The sequence below is a fragment of the Micropterus dolomieu genome, linkage group LG12 (assembly GCF_021292245.1).
Source record: "Micropterus dolomieu isolate WLL.071019.BEF.003 ecotype Adirondacks linkage group LG12, ASM2129224v1, whole genome shotgun sequence".
NCBI lineage: Eukaryota > Metazoa > Chordata > Actinopteri > Centrarchiformes > Centrarchidae > Micropterus > Micropterus dolomieu.
Window position 1 is genome coordinate 22,191,459 of NC_060161.1, and position 17,656 is coordinate 22,209,114.

General features: G+C 41.9%; 3 protein-coding genes across 11 annotated transcripts; 2 read left to right on the forward strand and 1 right to left on the reverse strand.

Annotated features, from left to right (window-relative positions):
• Positions 1-973: 973 nt before the first annotated feature.
• si:ch73-335l21.2 (RING finger domain-containing protein) lies at positions 974-9,549 on the reverse strand. Of its 9 annotated transcripts, none has more exons than XM_046064383.1 (3): positions 8,210-9,549; positions 2,397-2,458; positions 974-2,082 (listed from the first exon to the last, which is right to left on the reverse strand). In XM_046064383.1, exons 1-3 carry the CDS (start codon positions 8,272-8,274, stop codon positions 1,445-1,447), a joined length of 765 nt encoding a protein of 254 aa, XP_045920339.1. In that variant the 5' UTR covers positions 8,275-9,549; the 3' UTR covers positions 974-1,444. The 9 variants fall into 9 exon arrangements, with proteins under 9 accessions (XP_045920339.1, XP_045920338.1, XP_045920343.1 ...); XM_046064382.1 differs by having other exon boundaries at positions 2,397-2,491; XM_046064387.1 differs by having other exon boundaries at positions 974-2,185; positions 2,401-2,458; positions 8,210-8,267.
• Positions 8,777-10,566, forward strand: si:ch73-335l21.4 (E3 ubiquitin-protein ligase-like). The gene is made up of 2 exons (XM_046064397.1): positions 8,777-9,555; positions 10,050-10,566. Exons 1-2 carry the CDS (start codon positions 9,075-9,077, stop codon positions 10,106-10,108), a joined length of 540 nt encoding a protein of 179 aa, XP_045920353.1. The 5' UTR covers positions 8,777-9,074; the 3' UTR covers positions 10,109-10,566.
• A 412-nt stretch (positions 10,567-10,978) lies between these two features.
• On the forward strand, positions 10,979-14,745 carry LOC123980114. The gene is made up of 3 exons (XM_046064342.1): positions 10,979-11,159; positions 11,289-11,359; positions 11,858-14,745. Exons 1-3 carry the CDS (start codon positions 11,131-11,133, stop codon positions 14,692-14,694), a joined length of 2,937 nt encoding a protein of 978 aa, XP_045920298.1. The 5' UTR covers positions 10,979-11,130; the 3' UTR covers positions 14,695-14,745.
• The last annotated feature ends 2,911 nt before the right edge of the window (positions 14,746-17,656 follow it).

Here is a 17,656-nt window from a genome sequence, read left to right on the forward strand (position 1 = left end):
ACTTTATTTTTCTGTCAAACTGATATAATGTTATAAGCTTTATGTTTTAAGTATTACTGCTGTTTATACTTTTGTTAAATGGGAGCTAATCACTCGACTGGATTTTTAAAACTCTGACAATGCCTCATACCTCATTAGGAGCTTTAAAACATTTTTAACTACAGCTTTCAGATAAATGCAATGAAGTAAAAAGTACAATAGAGTAGGTCAGGGCAAACTGAGCAACTGCCTCGGGGGCCCCAGACCCTTAGAAACCCCATAGGCCTATGTTCAATGTGACTTAGTTGTTTTTTTGTACTTCAATGAGCAGCAAATTTATTTGGGAATGTGCACCACTAAATCACAATATCAACTGAAATAATCCTTCAAGTGGAAACCCAATCCAATATTGCCCAGGTGCCAACAAACAATGAAGTTTCCATCCCTGTATCTGAAATTAAATTGTGCAGTTGTACTTCTACTAACTGAACTTGTACTTACTTGTACATCTTTGTTCTGGACCATTTTTATTAGTTCTATACTGAATTAGATGTGTTGTGGCTTGCTAAAAGTGTCTGATAGTGGGCCACTTGAACTCACGAACAGGGTTAAATATATTTATCTATCACCATTAACAAGAAAAATCATCTACACAGCCCAATAAAGAAAGAGTACACACCATGGTACACACACACACACAGAAACACATTAGGAGTACCTTACAATCACTTTTGCATCATTATTCTATTAAATGCCATCATTAAAGCCAATAGATTATCTAATCTGGCTTATTGCATCCTCGCCATCACAGCCTGCCAAGAACAGTTATCCACATAAGAAGTCATTGTTCTTCTGGAGGTAATTTAATTCTTCTAATTCTTTATTCCGTGAATGGTTTCTATGATAAGGAAATTAAATTCTTTATCTTAGAAATTGTGTATAAATATCCAAGAGCACAGATCTTTCTAAATGCATTCATCTGACACAGTGTATATGCGTTATGCAGGCCACCTTTATTCATTTTCAGTCATTAGCTGTATTATAACAGTATCAAACAGGCACACAGAGAGAAAGCACTTTTAGTTTTTAATCCTTTTATTTACAGTTGTGCTCTCAGCTCATCTGTTTCAAAATAGACCACTAGAGGGAACTCTTCATCAGTCTATATCATTAATGAAAGAGCAACAAATAAGCAGTAGCAAGTAAAGGCAAAATGTCTATGGTAAAGGTTGGTGTAAGTAGGGGTATTCTACAAGTAAAGTATAATGTGAGTTGGTCCCATAACTACAGGGTGAGTAGCAAACACAGTGGTCAAGAAATCTTCATAAAAATATAAATGAAAATGTTTTATATTCTCAAATTGTTTTGTCAACCTACTTTTTTTTACAGTGCATCCCTGTTGACTATATATCATGACTTTGTATTAATAACTATATCTGAGTTAAGAGATAAACCATGCTTCCTGTTAAAGATGCCTGTTCAACAGTTGTGGCCCAAACACCACCCCGACCATGCAGGTGATCACAAACACCATCCAGAAGATGACCGCCAGCAGCTGAACACAGAACAGCGTCTTCTTGCTCTGCTGTATGACTTCCTCTTCCCCCACCAGGCCTGGCGCCCCGCCATACGGCCTGTCCGGGTGCATCTGTTGCACCTGCAGGCTGATGGTGGGCAGGATGATGAAGCGGGTGTCCCTGCTGTCGCCCTCCAGGGAGAGCACCACTCTCTGGGTGACGGTGGCATGGCGACTTGCCATGGCCACAGGCAGGCGGAAGGCCACGGGGGGCAGCCTGGCTAGGATGCGGGAATTGCAGGGTAAGGAGAGGGCATCCCCAGTCTCCAAAGGGGTGAGGTGGCGGCAAAGGGGGCAGGGGATGGCTGGTGGGCTGTGGTGGCGCTCGCTGGGGCAGAGCTGGATCCTCTGGAGGCATTCAGTGCAAAAAACATGGAGGCAATCCAGCATCCGAGGGCATTTGTTGTACTGGTTGTACTCCTGGTAGCAGATGGGACACTCCACATCTACAGGCTCCCCAGAGGTGATGCTGGGGCCTGGTGCTGCAGCAGCTGGGTCCCCTTGCTGGGGAGCTGGGACAATGTCCCCTGTCATGGTAGGAGGGAGAGGGAGTGGATGGAGTGTGCTTGTGAGGTCAATGACGGCAAGATGTGACTTGTGGATTAATCTTTAACAGAAGATTGTTAAAATCTGTAAAGAGAAAACAGTTTTAAGTCTACTTCTGTGAGATTAAGACAACTCCAGAGGCCAATGTTTGTTTTAATGACTAGAATATGCTCTCCATGGGATGTTGCTTTGTTACGTCTAGGTTTTATGAACAGATTCCACAGCCCATGAGTCATAGCATTCATCCATTTAACCACTCAGCCATCTACCGTCTAACCCCCTCCCCTCTACTTACTCACAATAACTCCAGTTCCATGTAGCGTGTGCTGGCCGCCACGCTCAGAGCACGTCCAGGAACTTGGGAAATGAAAAAGCAAAGCAACAGAAGAGCTGTGAAAGGAAGTAATAAGTCACTGTAAAGATGCATCCTGCATGTGCACATGAGTGCGTGCACGTCCATTTTTCTCCACTTGGATTTGTTTTATTTGAGTCATTTAAAGTGGCCCTCCACGGATTTTACTGATTTTACAGAGTTTTATTCAGTCTGTGAAAACAGTTGTATCTTCGGTGGCTCTGGGGGAGCTTTCTAAAGTATGGCAAAATATGGCAAAAGTGTGATGTCATTGGCTTTGAGAATTTTTAGAGGCAAGCTTGTGTTAGACACTGACAGTTGAAAAGAAAAAAGCATATAGGCAAACACTATTGAGTGGCATCGTGGCAAATGTAGGATCCAATGTTTAGGTAGCTTGATCTATACCTTCATAAGTCTTCAAACTTCATGGAAGTGCAACACGAAATTGTTGGAGTGGCCCTTTAACACTAAGGACCATTTGAAATGAGGGTAATTGACACTGAATAAATGTAAACTGCTCAGCCAGGTAGCCAAGGTTTTTGCCGCATTAAAAATTTGTATAAGTGGCAAATATTCAGTTGAAGTCTATTTGCTCTTTTTTGTCAAGAGTTAGATGAGAAGATCGATATCATTCTCATGTCTGACGACTGCCATTGTCGGCCTCATCATTGATGATGACGATGCAGAGTACAGAGGACTGACACAGAACTTTGTGGACTGGTGTCAGCGAAATCACCTCCTGATCAACGCGGGAAAGACCAAGGAGATGGTGGTCGATTTTCGCAGACGGCGGTCTACCCTCCCCCCTCCGGTGAACATCCAGGGAATGGTCACTGAGAGAGTGGACACTTATAAGTAGGCCTGGGTGTTCACCTGAACGACAAACTGGTCTGGACTCACAACACAGATGCTCTGTACAAGAGGGGTCAGAGCAGTCTGTACTTCCTGAGGAGACTGAGGTCCTTTGGAGTGACAGGGCCCCTCCTAAAGACTTTTTATGACTCTGTGGTGGCGTCAGCCATCCTCGCTGTGGTCTGCTGGAGCAGCAGCATCACTGAGAGGGACAGAAAAAAGTTGGGCAAGGTGATCAAGAAATCCAGCATTGTCCTGGGCTGTCCTCTGGACTCAGTGAGGGAGGTGGGAGACAGAAGGGTCCTGGCTAAACTGACAGCTATGCTGGACCATGACACCATCACACCCCCTGCACTACACCCTGTCAGCCCTGGAGAGCAGTTTCAGTGACAGGCTGCTCCACCCCCGCTGTGTGAAGGAGAGATACCACAGATCTTTCCTTCCAGCGGCCATCAGACTGTACAATGAACACTGTTGACTCTGTGCAATATATCCCATGTGCCATTATTACATCTGTGCATAATTTCCATAAGTGCAATTTTACTAATTCATGTGCAATTATTGTATAATACAGTTTGCTATATCTGACTTATGTGCATTGCTGTTCTACAATACTTTTATATTACCAGTATTTATTTATGACGCAGGAGACTGTACTGTATAAGGTCTATTTTAGTCTTATTTAACGTACAGTAACTTTGTTTTTATTTTCTGTAAGAACGGTACTTCTTTGTTTGACACTTTTTGTTTATGCTACTTGTACACTTATCTATCTCTGCTCTTGTCTTTGCTTACAGCAATTTCCCCCACTGTGGGACAAATAAAGGTTTTTGGGTTTTTTTGATGTTTGTCTCCTGTCTATAAACAGGAGGAAACAGCTATCTGAACTCTCTCTGGAAGTAAAGTGGAAGTAAAATGTAAAAGGTATAAGGAGTGAATTTTAGAGGTGCAGGTGTTTTTTTATTATCTTTAAAACTAGCTTTCCCCCTATTTCCAGTCTTTGAAACAAAGCATTAGATTTGCTTTTCTTTACAAACACTTTTTTGTCCCTGTTTGTTGCTCACATGGGACAATTACAAGGCAACCCTAGTTCACTCATGGGGGGATTGTTGCCTAGCAGATGGGGTCTCCTTTGAATTGCTGCATGGCAACACATACCCTGAAACCTTTTCTTACAGTCAACATTCATAGAATCAAGGCAAACAATAGAGGTTAAAATATAGATTTACTCCAACCGTAATCCTTCTGAATTCCTCCAAAATCACAATGACAAACAAGTTGTGAATGTTGAAACTAAGATCTGATTGACACGGTTGCTCTGTATAAATGAATGAGCCCTCTTGTATCAGTACAGGCCAGCAGGTTCAGTAGGATTTTTACAGAGAGAAACTGGCAGCGATCCATCATTACACACAAAGAAGAGAGAGCCACTTACCCACCAGACACGCCTTTGATCAGAGCACACTTTGATGCCCACCTCCGACCCAGGCGCTTCCCCTCTCACAGTTCATATTTCCTCTCATGTTGGTGCAGATCTCATCCTGGCTGGAGTGTCTTCCCCCCTCTTCTGTGTGCACAGTTTAGTTTATAGGCCTACCTTAATATTCTGTAGCTATACGAGTATGAGCTTGGCTCGCTGGCAGTCTCCTGTTTTTTGATCCGTCTGATCTGATTGTACTCGTCTCCATGTCTAGTCTCCCCATGAGGCATCTGTGTGGTTTGCTCAGCGGTAATTAAACCCTTGGTGATGTGAAGGTAATCAGGACACACAAGACAGAAAATGACAGATTGGAGCCTCTTGATCCCTACACCTCTTACTTTACTTGCATATTATGTTTTTATGCTTCCGCACAGTCAGCATGTAGGACTTTTTGAACAGCAAAGTGTGGATTAGGGTGTAATTATTAACATCCTTATATTTCTCTGCATTGAAAGTTAGTGTTTAAAAGCCTGTGTGTGTGTGTAGTGTAATAAATAAATAAATAGCAATGTCAAATACAACAAGTTCCATGCTTACAACAGGCCCCACTACCGGGGTAAGTTGTAACAATAAGAGTAAAGAATTAATTGCAAAAATCGATCACATGCCTGTCCCCAAACTCCAAGTACAATTAAAAAATAAGTGCCGTATCTCACGTGTCAGTGTGTGTCAAGAAAACAGTTAATGTGTTCGTATTCTGAGCTATGAAGTGTCAACCTGGTTAATTATGGTGTCTGTTGCATACCTATTGCCAGTCAGGTCTCTTCCCAGGGCGTGAAATACCAACACTTTGAGAAAGCCTGACAAAGCGTCTGTATTTGATACAAAAGGTATGCTTCAGCGTCCATATGAGACACCTTGGCTTTCAAGTAACTTCAATGTAACCCATCCGCCGTCACATAATAAGTGCTTATTTCATCCCAAAACCACAAACTTTTCCTAAACCTAAAAGTATTTTAAATGGATGCTGAAGACCACATATCAAAAAAGAGTTTTATACAGATACTGAAGAGTAGGACCTTGTACCTCAAATACCGCCGCTTTGTCAGGCTTTCTCAAAGCGTCAGTATTTGACGCACTGGAATGACTTGTTGCTATTGCTTGTCTGTACGTCCTGGTACAACACGGTGTAAGTTGTAACAATAAGAGTAAAGAAAAAATCGTAAAATTATCAAATGGCTGTCCCCAAACTCCAATTATTACTACAAATAAGTGCAGTGTGTGTCAAAAAAACCCAGTTAGGCTCATGCGTTTATGTTTAGAGTAGTTACTATGAAGTGTCAACAGGTTAATTATTGACAGATAGGCTAAATAAAGCAGTCATCACCTGCAGCATGGTGTCTGTTTCCTGGTAACCAGTTTGTTTTGTACAAACATGCCCCACGCCTACTCTGCTGTTTTCAGTTAAAACTATTTTTACACTGACAGTCTGATCAAACCACGCGATTAAAAAACTGTTCAGTGGAATTTCTACAAGATTCAAAACAAATTAATGGGATTATTGGGAAAGGGAGCTCGTGTTAAATTGTTTTGTCAATCCCGATTTTCCATACAGTGATTTTATTGTGTTGGTCTATGCACACCTATTGCCAGTCTGGTCTCATCCCAGGGCGTGAAATACCAACACTTTGAGTAGGTCTGACAAAGCGTCTTTGATACAAAAGGTATGCTTCAGCGTCCGTATGATGCCCTTGGCTTTCAAGTAACTTCAATGTAACCCATCCACCGTCAAGTAATAAGTGCTTGTTTCATCCCAAAGCACAAACTTTTAGTTAACCTAATGGAGTTTTCAATTGATGCTGAATACCACATATCAAATAGAGTTTTATACAGACACTGAAGTGTAGGCTACCTTGTATATCAAATACCGAAGCTTTGTCAGGCTTTCTCAAAGCGTCAGTATTTGACGCACTGGAAATGACAACTTATTGCTATTGCATGTCTGTACTTCCCGGTAGAGTGATCCCTACGCCGTTGCTCTTCCAAGGTTTTTCCCCCTTAAAAAGGTACAATGTGTAAGATTTAGACAGAATTTTAGTTTACGACGTTCAACAAATGAATTAACATTATCAACAGACCGTGAAGAAGCAACAGTTCTGACAGACTTTAACAACATTTTGGATTATGAATTCGACAGGTGGAGACTAGTCTCAATTCTAAAAGAGCTTTTGTGGGGGAGTTTTTTTCTTATTCAGCTCAAGGGTCAAAGGATAGAATATGTCCTATGGTGTAGAGCCGTGGTTCTCAAACCTTTTCACATGAAGGACCCCTAAACTGACACAAATTAGACAATGGACCCCCCATTTAATAAGATTTTGTCCCAGGATTGTCCATCTGATAGGTTTTCTGCTTTTAGATGTTTTATTACAGAGAGTGTATTAAAACCATGACCGAATTAGTCAAACTTTCTGTCATTGTGTTACTTACAGTGAAAATGAATGATACCCTTTTTTTTCTGGGGACCCCCTGCAATCCCCTCAAGGACCTCTGGGAGGTCCCCTGACCCCACTTTGAGAACCACTGCTGTAGCTATTGTGAAGGCCCTTCAGGCAAATGTGTGATATTGGGCTGTATAAATAAAACTGACCTGACTTAAAGGGAATGTGCTCAGCTTGTTCCTCTGTAGTTACTTTATGCTACGCCTGACACTATAGCCTATAGTCCAGTCAGGTGAAAACGTTGTGATGGATTTTTTAAGCATTCAGCAAGACGAAGAAGAAGAGGAAGAAGAAGAAGGAAAAAAATCACCCAGACACATGGAAAGGCACACAAACTTGACTTTGACTTAAAAGTCAAGAAAATCATTTCTTAACCGTTTCATTGTAACTGGAGACATTTCCTTCCTTTCATTCTCCTCACTTTTTGGAAAAGAGTTCCTTTTACAGTCATCCAGCTTAAAAAAGTTGTTTTTGCATGAAGCCCTTACAGTAAGCCTCAATGCTGGAGGCAAAAGCGGGAAGGTTAGCCAGAAAAAAATAATCAACAAAAGACTATTCAAAACACACACACATAGAGAGAGAGAGAGAGAGAGAGAGAGAGAGAGAGAGAGAGAGAGAGAGAGAGAGCTTGTGATTGCCAAGATTTCAGCGGAAGTAACCATGAAAGGAGTTCATACTGAAACAACTGATAAGAGGAGGGCTGCTTGGGGTTTACCATGACAGGAAGGAGCAAACGTCACGTCTCACACACAAACACTAAGGCTAAACAAACGTCCGAGAAAGTCGGCACAGTCCCGAATCATGTCCTGTTGGTCCCGAAAATTAGACTAGGTTATGGCTGAGTTTTGATTAGCTATAGCCTAGTTAGGCTGTAGCCTAATAAGGGAAAGGAAGGGAAGGTTAGCCTAACTGAAGGTCTACTGGACTGGAAGATAGGCTACTCAACCAAGTCCAGCTCTTGATTTTAACCTTCCCTTGATAACTACCTGTTATTTGTAGGGTTGTCCGTCGGGCACTGTTCGGCTCTCCGTTGCTGCAGCAGGGACTGCATGGCACCGTGGACAAAGGCGCTTTGACCTTTTTATTTTCTGGTAAGCCTAAATGAAGATAGTGGTGTTGCTGCAGGCAGCCACGCAGAAATCTGACACGCGCGTTTACACAGACAGATGTGACATGCAACACACCGATGTAATTAATACTAACTAAAGTTAAATAAATAAATAAATAAATTGTGGGCCTATGTAGCCTACGGATCATGATTTAGGCTACATAGCCTAGCCTACTGTTACAAACAACACAGTCATTGTTTTGTTCCAAATGACAGACAGGTTACCTCATGGTAAAAGGTGAGAAAGGTGTGTTTTTACTTTCGCATGTTTTCACTGAATCCTTGAGACTGAGTGTAACAAACTGGAGGCCACGCCCACCCCCGATTTACCTTATCCGAATTTCACCTGTTACTAATCTGGTCACACTACCGCAGACGTAATTTTTACTGAACTTTAAATAAAGGCTTTATTATACTGTGTCTTGCATCAGCTTGCCCTTGGCTTTGTTTCTGCTCTGGATAATCCCTGATCGTGGTGATTCACCGGAAGGAGGCGTGTGTGTGTGTGTGTGTAGGCTATAGTGTCAGCCCATTAGGTGCCATGACATTACGTGTATTTTGAGCTGGGTGACTCATAGGTTATGTTTATTTATCTAAAATCTAGCTAGGCTACTACGAAGCCCTCCTCCTCCTCCGCACCCCGCCTCACAACCTGGGTTAGGCTATAAGTCTGGGCAGCTCACTTTCTCTTTATTCAACCCTCGAGGTGACTCGCTGAGAAGCAGCCCACATCAGAAAGAAAGATGTATTCAGAGCTTGAGTGCGGAATTTGTTATCGGACCTATAACACAGGTCGGCGGTGTCCCCGGGAGCTCCACTGCAAACACAGCTTCTGCGAGAGCTGCCTGCTGGCCCTCTCACGATCCCCGGGACCCGAGGAGGCGCGTCTGGGAGCTGACAGGTCAATCGTGTGCCCGCTGTGCCGACACACCACATCCATCTCCGGACAGGGGAAGATGAGAGCCGAGCTGAGGGTGGATGAGTGCGCCCTGGAGCGGCTGCTAGCCGCGGGGGTCCTCGACCAAGAAGAAGAAGAGGAGGAGGACCCGGAGGGAGACGAGGACGGTGATGTTCAAGGCTGCGACGAGGAGGCGACGCTTCCCGAGATTCCAGCCGAGGAGAGTGACTCCTTCCCGGGCTCCAGAGGTGGGAGGCTCCGGCGGACTTGGAGCAAAGTTTGGCGGAAGATTAGCGGGAAGAGCTCACGGCAGAGAGGCGGACAAAGTAAGTAGCATACACAGCGTATTGTGGTTTATAATTAGTTTTTCAACTAGTCATGTTTCTGGGTTAATGTGAGTGACAAACTATTAAGAGTTTTTTAAAACGAACATTTTGGTGGGGAGCCACGAGTCCATATACCTTTTATTGGATTCTGTTTTTATTTAAGGCTATGAAGTTGAGCGAATAAGCCACAACTATTTTATTGTTAAAGTAGGCCTACAAAGTTTAGGATTTTGGTTTCAGGTTAAGCAAATGTGTAAACTGTGACTCTGATTCCATAAAATCATCCATTAAGTAGGCGTAGGCTTACATAGCAACATGTTCTTGTTGATTCCCTTATTCATAAAAGTAGCCTAGTCCTGAGATAGGCCAGAGCAGAATACAAGACTTGATGTGTAACTTTTTAGTAGCCTATCCAACACTAAATAGAAAGGTTTATTTAATAATAAAAAAAACTTGTATTAATAACTAAATGTGTCCTGTTTTTTCTCCTACAGACTGTATGACCAATGACGAGGTGAGGAACCTTGCCATGATGTCCTGCTACATGTTTTAAGGAGTCTACACCTTCAGATACCCTGGATAATGTGATACTATAGCCTATTTATTTTCAATGGTTCTACTACACAACATGAACTTGATGATGATGAAACCTCACTGGCATGGACATGGACACAGTTAACCATGACTTTAAGCCCTCTGCTTGCTTGATGTGACCGACCACTACATACACTACATGTCATGTTCACCCCTTCATACACTGATGGCAGTGGCTCCCTTGCAAGGTGCCAACTGCTCATCAAAAGGAGACTAACATTCACATACAACGATGGCACTTTGGGGTTCAGTATCTTGCCCAAGGACAGCCCCCCTCATTGTTAACTGCCAAGTGGTCCTTTTTTAGGCCTTTTAATGCACACATGTTTGTGATATTTATTATTTTTGATGAATGTATTTATTTTGAAATATTTGTTACCTATTTAAGGAAAAATAAATGAGTTCTGTTTAAACTCACTTTGAAGCTTTCTGTGGCTGCATGCTGAATGACATGGTCATACAAAATGGAAACCATGCTTTGGCATTTATATTTATATAAAAAAAAATTACTTAAGATTTCATTAAACTCTTCTTTTACATTTTTACAAAATGAACCAATAACAACAGCTTTGGCCTGTGTGTCTGAGTGTGCGGGAAAGTACAAAGTCAAAATAACACACTGCATTAAGTCTAGGCCTAACTAAAAGCAGACTTTATAAAGTCAAGTTAAAGGAGGAGGCAAAAACATCCTTGTATTTAAAGAAAAATAAATAAAACTGGGGAAAAGATCACATTTAAAGAGCGTTCAAGGTATTTTACATGAACCGTGCTAAAATAAGAAAAGTACCCTACAGACAATTTCAGGAAGTGGAGGCCAGGTGAACAGCATTACCTCCAATCAGACTCACAACCAGCAACAGAGCGTCAAAACTCAATGACTCATTTGTTTGACAAGTAAAACACATGGATTGACAACACAGCAACTTTTTTTAAGGTCCTTTTTTTTACGTTCTAACAAACCTGGGAACGAAGCTCTCCATCATGTTGGAAAATTCTGCTGTCTACTCAAGGTAAATATCACAGTTTACAGGCTTTTTCCCACATGTAATCAAAACAGGGCTGGCGATTGTGACTGACAGCATTACAATACCCATCAATTCCAACAATACTCCTGTGAGTGTATTTTTTTCTCTCTGCAGACTCTTGTTTGCTTTTGTGCTGGTCTGTGCAGCTGTCATGTCGTTTATCATGTGTTCAGATGCTGCAAGAGGTGAGTGCTAAACAATACTGCAGCATCTGCAGTTTCAATGATGCTTATCTTTAATAGCTCTCTGAAAAATGCCATGAGGAATGTGTTGGCTGGTTGGGTTAGATAGGGGCTGGCATGTTTGTTTCCTTAAAGCTACAGCTGATTGTTTTTTAACATTAACAAAATATATTTCCTCACTCTCTTTAACTTGGCAAGCCAGAATAACGATTTCCTAGGCAATGTAACAACAAAGTAGAGAAGCAGATGGATTATATTTTAATGAGATTTACAGCAACTAACGTAAACATATTTGGAAATGTATTTGATTTTGCTGCATAGTTAACAGGTTCTATTTAACCAAAAGTAGAAATAAAATGAGCATAAAACAGAAAAGTGACAATTTAATAATTAAAGGGGGAACTTTGACTTGAGGGATTTTCCTCTGGTATTACAGTAAATTGTTTGCCTGCAGCCTAGCATAGAGTTATTTCTTATGTCCCTATTCTTTTCCACCTTTAGCCAGTCCCATAACAACCAAAGTGGACAACAGAGTGAAGCATATTGTCCTCAGACGACTGTTTACTCCATACAGTCAACACCTTTCCCTCTCTACTGGACTGCTGTCAACCAAAACGGGACTCCAGACTGGAACTAATAGTGAAACTGAGACAAGCACAGATTACGGAGAAGCCTCGTCAATCACTGACCATCAATCAAACCCTCTACAGTTTACAGACGGTAGCTTTAGTTACAATCAAAACAACCCAGATAACAGACACTCCCAAATGGGAATCACTGGAGTGCAGAGTGAAGTGAGGCCAGCAAGTAACATTTTCACCAGCCACTCTCAGCACGGAGGACAAAGCTTTGAGAGACGACAATCCAGAGTAAATCTCCCACTCTCTCAGAGAGTAGCCCAAAGTGCAACTTCTTATAATTCATACCCAATGACCATTAGAAAATCATCTCACAAAGTAGCTGCCAGCCCCTTTCATCAGAGTTCTAGTCCTTCACAAGTTTGGGAGCCCACAGATGCTCAGGAAGTTCCTAGGAAGGACTCTTCACATGTGGCTGAAGATAAAATAGTCTGGCAGCCCTCTGACTCTTCATCCCAGACTACTAAATATTGGAGTACTTTATTGCCATCTCCAAGAGGCCATTACAGTGTCTATAAAGAGACAAACGAGCTCACTGAGGCCTGGCAGCGTAGTACATCTAGTGGGATTCAATCAAGTAAATTTCCCAGCTCTGCAAGTCAAACTGCCCCTCATGCACCATCAGTCAGCAATAGCCTAGAAGCCTCTGTTATTAAAAGCAATCCAAGCCCAGAAAAACTGACATCATCCATCAGAGATTCTTCCCAGGGGTTGGACTCAGCGAGTGGCAGTGAGACACTAAGACACAAAAACGTCCAGTCGTATCTGTTCAAGGACTCCCAGACTTCTGTTGGTGGGTATGAGACAGGTAATACAGTAACTGGTGATGGACCCAACGCTTTGGCCACAACACCACATAAGCAAAGGCCCTCTGATGCACAAGTTTATGGTAGATTTTCTTCAAATTTTAAACAATTACAACAGTCGCAAAGAAAAGACCCAACCAACGATGTACAGCATCGCTCTCACTATGCCGCTCCACTGTATCATAATGTTAATTTGGCCAAGTATGGTGCTCGGACAGACAGTTTCACCAAATATCACCGCACCACAGCAGAAACTCTTGCTCAAAACTCTGTACATCACACTCCAGGGAAAGACAACACTTTGGAAATATTTGACCCTATACCTCATGCAGATTTCCAGGGTAACTATGCCACTGGCAGCGAGAAATCTGAAGTTAGTAGCCTGGTTACTGCAGCCATAAGAGGATCAATGCATGCCTACAAACCTGGACAAATCATGAAAGGCCTCTATGGTTTCAGAGGATGTAAAAATGCATCTGTTCTCACCTCCAGTGGCTGTAATGAAAGGGCCAACTCTCAACAATACAGCTTTGAAAAAGGAAAGTTTAAAATCACAAATAAATACCCGTCTTTGTCATCAAAGTACAGCTTTGGCCAGAGAAAAGCATCTACTTTGACTACTACACCAGCAAAGCTTGAGAGGACACCCACAGTTTATTCCTCACCTTCTACTGGCACTTTAGATATCGCCCAAACCATGACTACTCCAAGGCCGTTCACATCAGGATTTAAGGAAGCCCTGACTCTGATGCCTGAAATTGATGCTGGTAGGGAAAGCAACCCAGATCGCGGACAATGCAGAAGCTATGGTGTCAAAGGATTTGGCCCTCGACCAATCGAGGGAGCCAAAACTTCACTTGGTGAGCCAGAGAAACCTGCCAGAGTCCAGCAAGGCTTTGAAAGGTTTAAACTTAGAAGCTTACAGATCCAGCAACCAAAAAGCAGCAGCATTCACAGGTGCTACAATAAAACAGGTGAAACAAAGCCAGGCAGTAGCCATGTATTCACAGTGAGTCAAGATCAGCTAACCATTCGTGACCTTAAACCACTTTTAAAGACATTAGGAAGTCCGGAATCAGTTGCCAGATTTACATCTTACAAATACAAGAACCACAAAATCTATAGTTCTGGGAAGTTCAAAGGACAAAATCCAACTACAGCAAGTCACATTATCTCCTCCTCGTATCTCAGATCAACTGGGGACCTCAAAGTTGAATCAAGCCCAAAATCTGAGCCAAAAACGCTTGACAAAACCAAACCTGTTGCAAAGACGGCGATCCTTCTCAACAGATCCACCAGCAGTATGGTGAGAGGGACACGTGTGAAAGGAAAACGCATTAATGGCAACAAGTTGAATGACTATACCTCTCTGATCAATGAAACTACAAATGTAGCCATAGTCAGGCTGCCCACGCGGCCTGCCAGTGTCAAAGCTGTCACGTATAAACTGGAAACGTTTGCTGATATTCTTGGAAGTGCTTCGTTCAGTGGTGTCAGAGCTACAACCCAGACACCAGTCGCACCGGCTGATAAGGATTATGTTCCAAACACTACAACTACGACCAAGCAAAGAGAAGGGGCTGAGCATAAAAGAAATAAAACAAGGAGAGGTCCTGAAGCACGTGCTGAAGATGAGGAAGACTATTTCAGTAGTGTTGAGGAAAACAATTTGGGTGTTAAAAGTGAAGACGTTGACAGTGACACGAACACATCAGATTTATTCCTGGATCACGAAGGAAGTGTAAGTGGGGGTTTTAATATGTTTGATGTTTTGTCAGCTGATACCACAGAGAGTCAGGGACTTGGTGAGGATTCGTTAGAGCTGGATTATCTGCGAATATCAACAGGGAACATTTCCTTCAAGTCAATGAAACTGTCCCATGCTGAGAAATGAGAGAAACTTGTCATGTTATGTGGAACAATTCCAATAAAAGTTGGAAAAGTACTTGTGATTTTGTTCTCAATGACTGTTTACAGAATTCCTAAACAAAATGACTGAATTAGTGGATTTTTTAAAAATAGTCAGTCTCACACTTTTCTGCGTAAGAAAGTCAGAGGCATTTGGTGTTTTGTATCAAATTTCATAATTATCCAAATCTTCTCAAATGTTGTTAATTTAATATGTAATTCTTAGTCTTGGCAGTAATTGGTTCACAGTAATAGATATTTTTGTAACCAGAAACTTCCTGGAGTCTCTGGTCTCAGCAACTGGTCCCGACCAAGAAAAAAGTCTGGCTGGTGAAACGTTTGTGTGAATTAAACAAGTGATGAGATATTTTTTATATATTTATATATATATATATATATATATATATATAAATATAATTAGTGAGCTTTACATGTGCCGGTAGATGGATTTTCTTACTTTTGGAGGGAGCAAGCAAGCTGTTTCCCCTATTTCCTTTCTTTATGCTAACTAAGCTAACTGGTTGCTGGCACTAGCTTAATGTGTTATGGACTTGGAAGACAGTGGTATCCATCCTCTCATTTGGCAAGAAAGTGAAGAAGTCTATTTCCCAAATTGTACAGAATAGCACAAAGAACAATATAATAAAATGCAATATAAATAAAAGTACAGCCTAAAAACTACAACATAAACTGAAAAACTGGAACATATAAGCTTTAAAATGTATGTTAATGCAGGGCATATATATATATATATATATATATATATATATATATAAATAATTGCAAAAACATATTTAGTTTACTAACTAAAACAACTATGCTAGTTGAATGATCAACAGAAAATTAAACAGCATCTGTTTTGATAAGTTTTTAATCATCTGAGCCAGGTGTTTGGTGGTGCCTACTACTTTAATTGGAGTATTTTCTGCTTTTCTTCATTGTCTGTGATGGTCAACTAAATATGTGGGGGTTTGTGCACTGTTTGTTAGACAAAAAAGGACATTTGAAGACGTCACCTTGGGAAAATATGATGGACATTTCTCACGATTTTCTGTTGTTTTAATTGGTAACAAAAATAATTGTTGGTTGCAGCCCTACAGTGCTGTCCATTGTGAACATTATCGATCAGCTCAAGGCCTGATTGTGAAAATTAATGTATTGACTTTTCAAATATTTCTGAGATTCCCTCAGCTTTCTGGGTTTTTCTGTACATGGCATTTTTATTACATGACATCCTCAAACTCTGACTTCACACTCCTCCTCTCCTGCGAGAAACCGAAACCTTATGAGTGGAAAATCAAGAGGTCAAACGTGGATTTCTGAGAATAACTGTTGCCTCATTTGGCAAATGATTTGCACAATGTAATGTCAAGCATGAAGAGTAAAAGGGTCACACTGGAAGGCTTTTTATAAATTGATTGCATTCCCATTTCTTGTGTCCTCATTTTCCAGGCAGGCAGTGGCTACTCAGTGTGCTGACACAGATTTTCCATCTCCTCTTTTGAGCTTACAAGCGGGGTTTCGGCATGCTGGTCTCTGGGCTAACATGCTATTGGATGGAAAAACTTGTTCTTTCTCTTTTGTGAGAAGGTCTATTTCTGACTTTGATAAGCCATTAATAAGTATTCAAAGAGTAATTGAAGAAAACAAGTCATTGTGTGGTTTGTTCCTATTGATTTGAGCCATGATGGTTACACACTGTAATGACAAGAATTATGCTGTTATAATCTTAGGCCAATCTGTATTGTCAGTGGCAGTTTCACTGGCTATGGATTTTACCTGCGGTGACCTGGTCTGTGTTTACACCAGGAGCAGATGTTCCACTAGATGGCGTTACTGATCCATTTTATTATCCCATGTGTGACCTAAAGCACTGGATGTTAGTAGTAGTTCTTCTGCTGTAGTGTCATGTTGGGCAATACAACTGTGAAGCAAAAATCATTTTCTAAACAAGTTAGAGAGGACAAGATAAACGGCAGAATCATTGTTACTGATTTTGTTCTTTCTGAGCTTTAAAAAGCTTATCAAAATGTGTGTTTTTGCTTCCCCCTTCATCAATCAGCGAACGAGGCATTCTGTTCCAGGGGCATTGGGTCCACGCTAAGCCCACATCACAGCTCCCACCAGGTCCATTCACACCACCTGACCCTTTTTCCCAGTCAGCCAACTCCACCTAAATACCAGTTCAATGCTTGTCCTCAATCTACAAGCTCAAAGGGGCCCCGCAGCGAGGAGAGGGTGGGAAGGTCTGAAGGAGTTGCCTGTCAAAGTTAAACACATTGTACATTGGATTAACATCCCCCGCCCCCACCTACCACCACCACCACTTTCCCATAGCGCTGAGAGCTATTTAGGTGACATGATGGTTGGAGGTTTCCGTGTGCAGGCATGTCAAGGTGCTGGCTTGCCGGCTCCTTCAAAGTCCCACTCCTTCTGTGTCGCCTTTTGTGTGGTTGAGTGTTTGCGCGTCTGGTTCACACACTCCCTTCCTCTCCAAAGTGTGTGTGCTGGCCTATAATATTTCCCAGTGTGTGAGTGTGTTTATCACAGACAGTGTGGTGTTCTCTTGCAAAGCCGGCCTTCCTCCCCCTTCTCCTACTATGAGGGGAATTCTTTACCATGTGTCTGCGGTTTTCAGAGAGCTTTCAAGGAAAATAAAGCACAGAGGCCTCACAGCCCCCCCTCACCTCTTCTTGTTTTCACTCACTCACTCCATGTGGCCCTTTTCTTTTTTTTTTTTTTTTTTTTACAGTTTCAACCTCCCTTTTTCTCAGACCAGCCAGCAGATATGGAGTGACAGAGCTAATTTCGCATGCAGCCTGTAATAGATACAATTCCATAATCATGGCAAACATTCTCTTATGAGGCGAGAGAGAAGGGTGCGCGTTCGTTGGTGGGGGGAGAAAGGGAGGGGAGGGGAAGACAGAGAAAGGCCTTTTTGTTTGGCT

Bases quoted from the DNA above. Each gene is read 5' to 3' on its own strand.
- si:ch73-335l21.2 (XM_046064382.1), bottom strand. From the start codon at position 8,274: ATGCAGTCCCTGCTGCAGCAACGGAGAGCCGAACAGTGCCCGACGGAC. The intron at 2,492-8,209 runs GTAGTTATCAAG...TTCCTTTCACAG, and splicing joins GACAACCCTACAAATAACAG to CTCTTCTGTTGCTTTGCTTT. The intron at 2,083-2,396 runs GTAAGTAGAGGG...CTACCATGACAG, and splicing joins TGGAACTGGAGTTATTGTGA to GGGACATTGTCCCAGCTCCC.
- si:ch73-335l21.4 (XM_046064397.1), top strand. From the start codon at position 9,075: ATGTATTCAGAGCTTGAGTGCGGAATTTGTTATCGGACCTATAACACA. The intron at 9,556-10,049 runs GTAAGTAGCATA...TTTCTCCTACAG, and splicing joins ACGGCAGAGAGGCGGACAAA to ACTGTATGACCAATGACGAG.
- LOC123980114 (XM_046064342.1), top strand. From the start codon at position 11,131: ATGTTGGAAAATTCTGCTGTCTACTCAAG. The intron at 11,160-11,288 runs GTAAATATCACA...TTCTCTCTGCAG, and splicing joins AATTCTGCTGTCTACTCAAG to ACTCTTGTTTGCTTTTGTGC. The intron at 11,360-11,857 runs GTGAGTGCTAAA...TTCCACCTTTAG, and splicing joins GTGTTCAGATGCTGCAAGAG to CCAGTCCCATAACAACCAAA.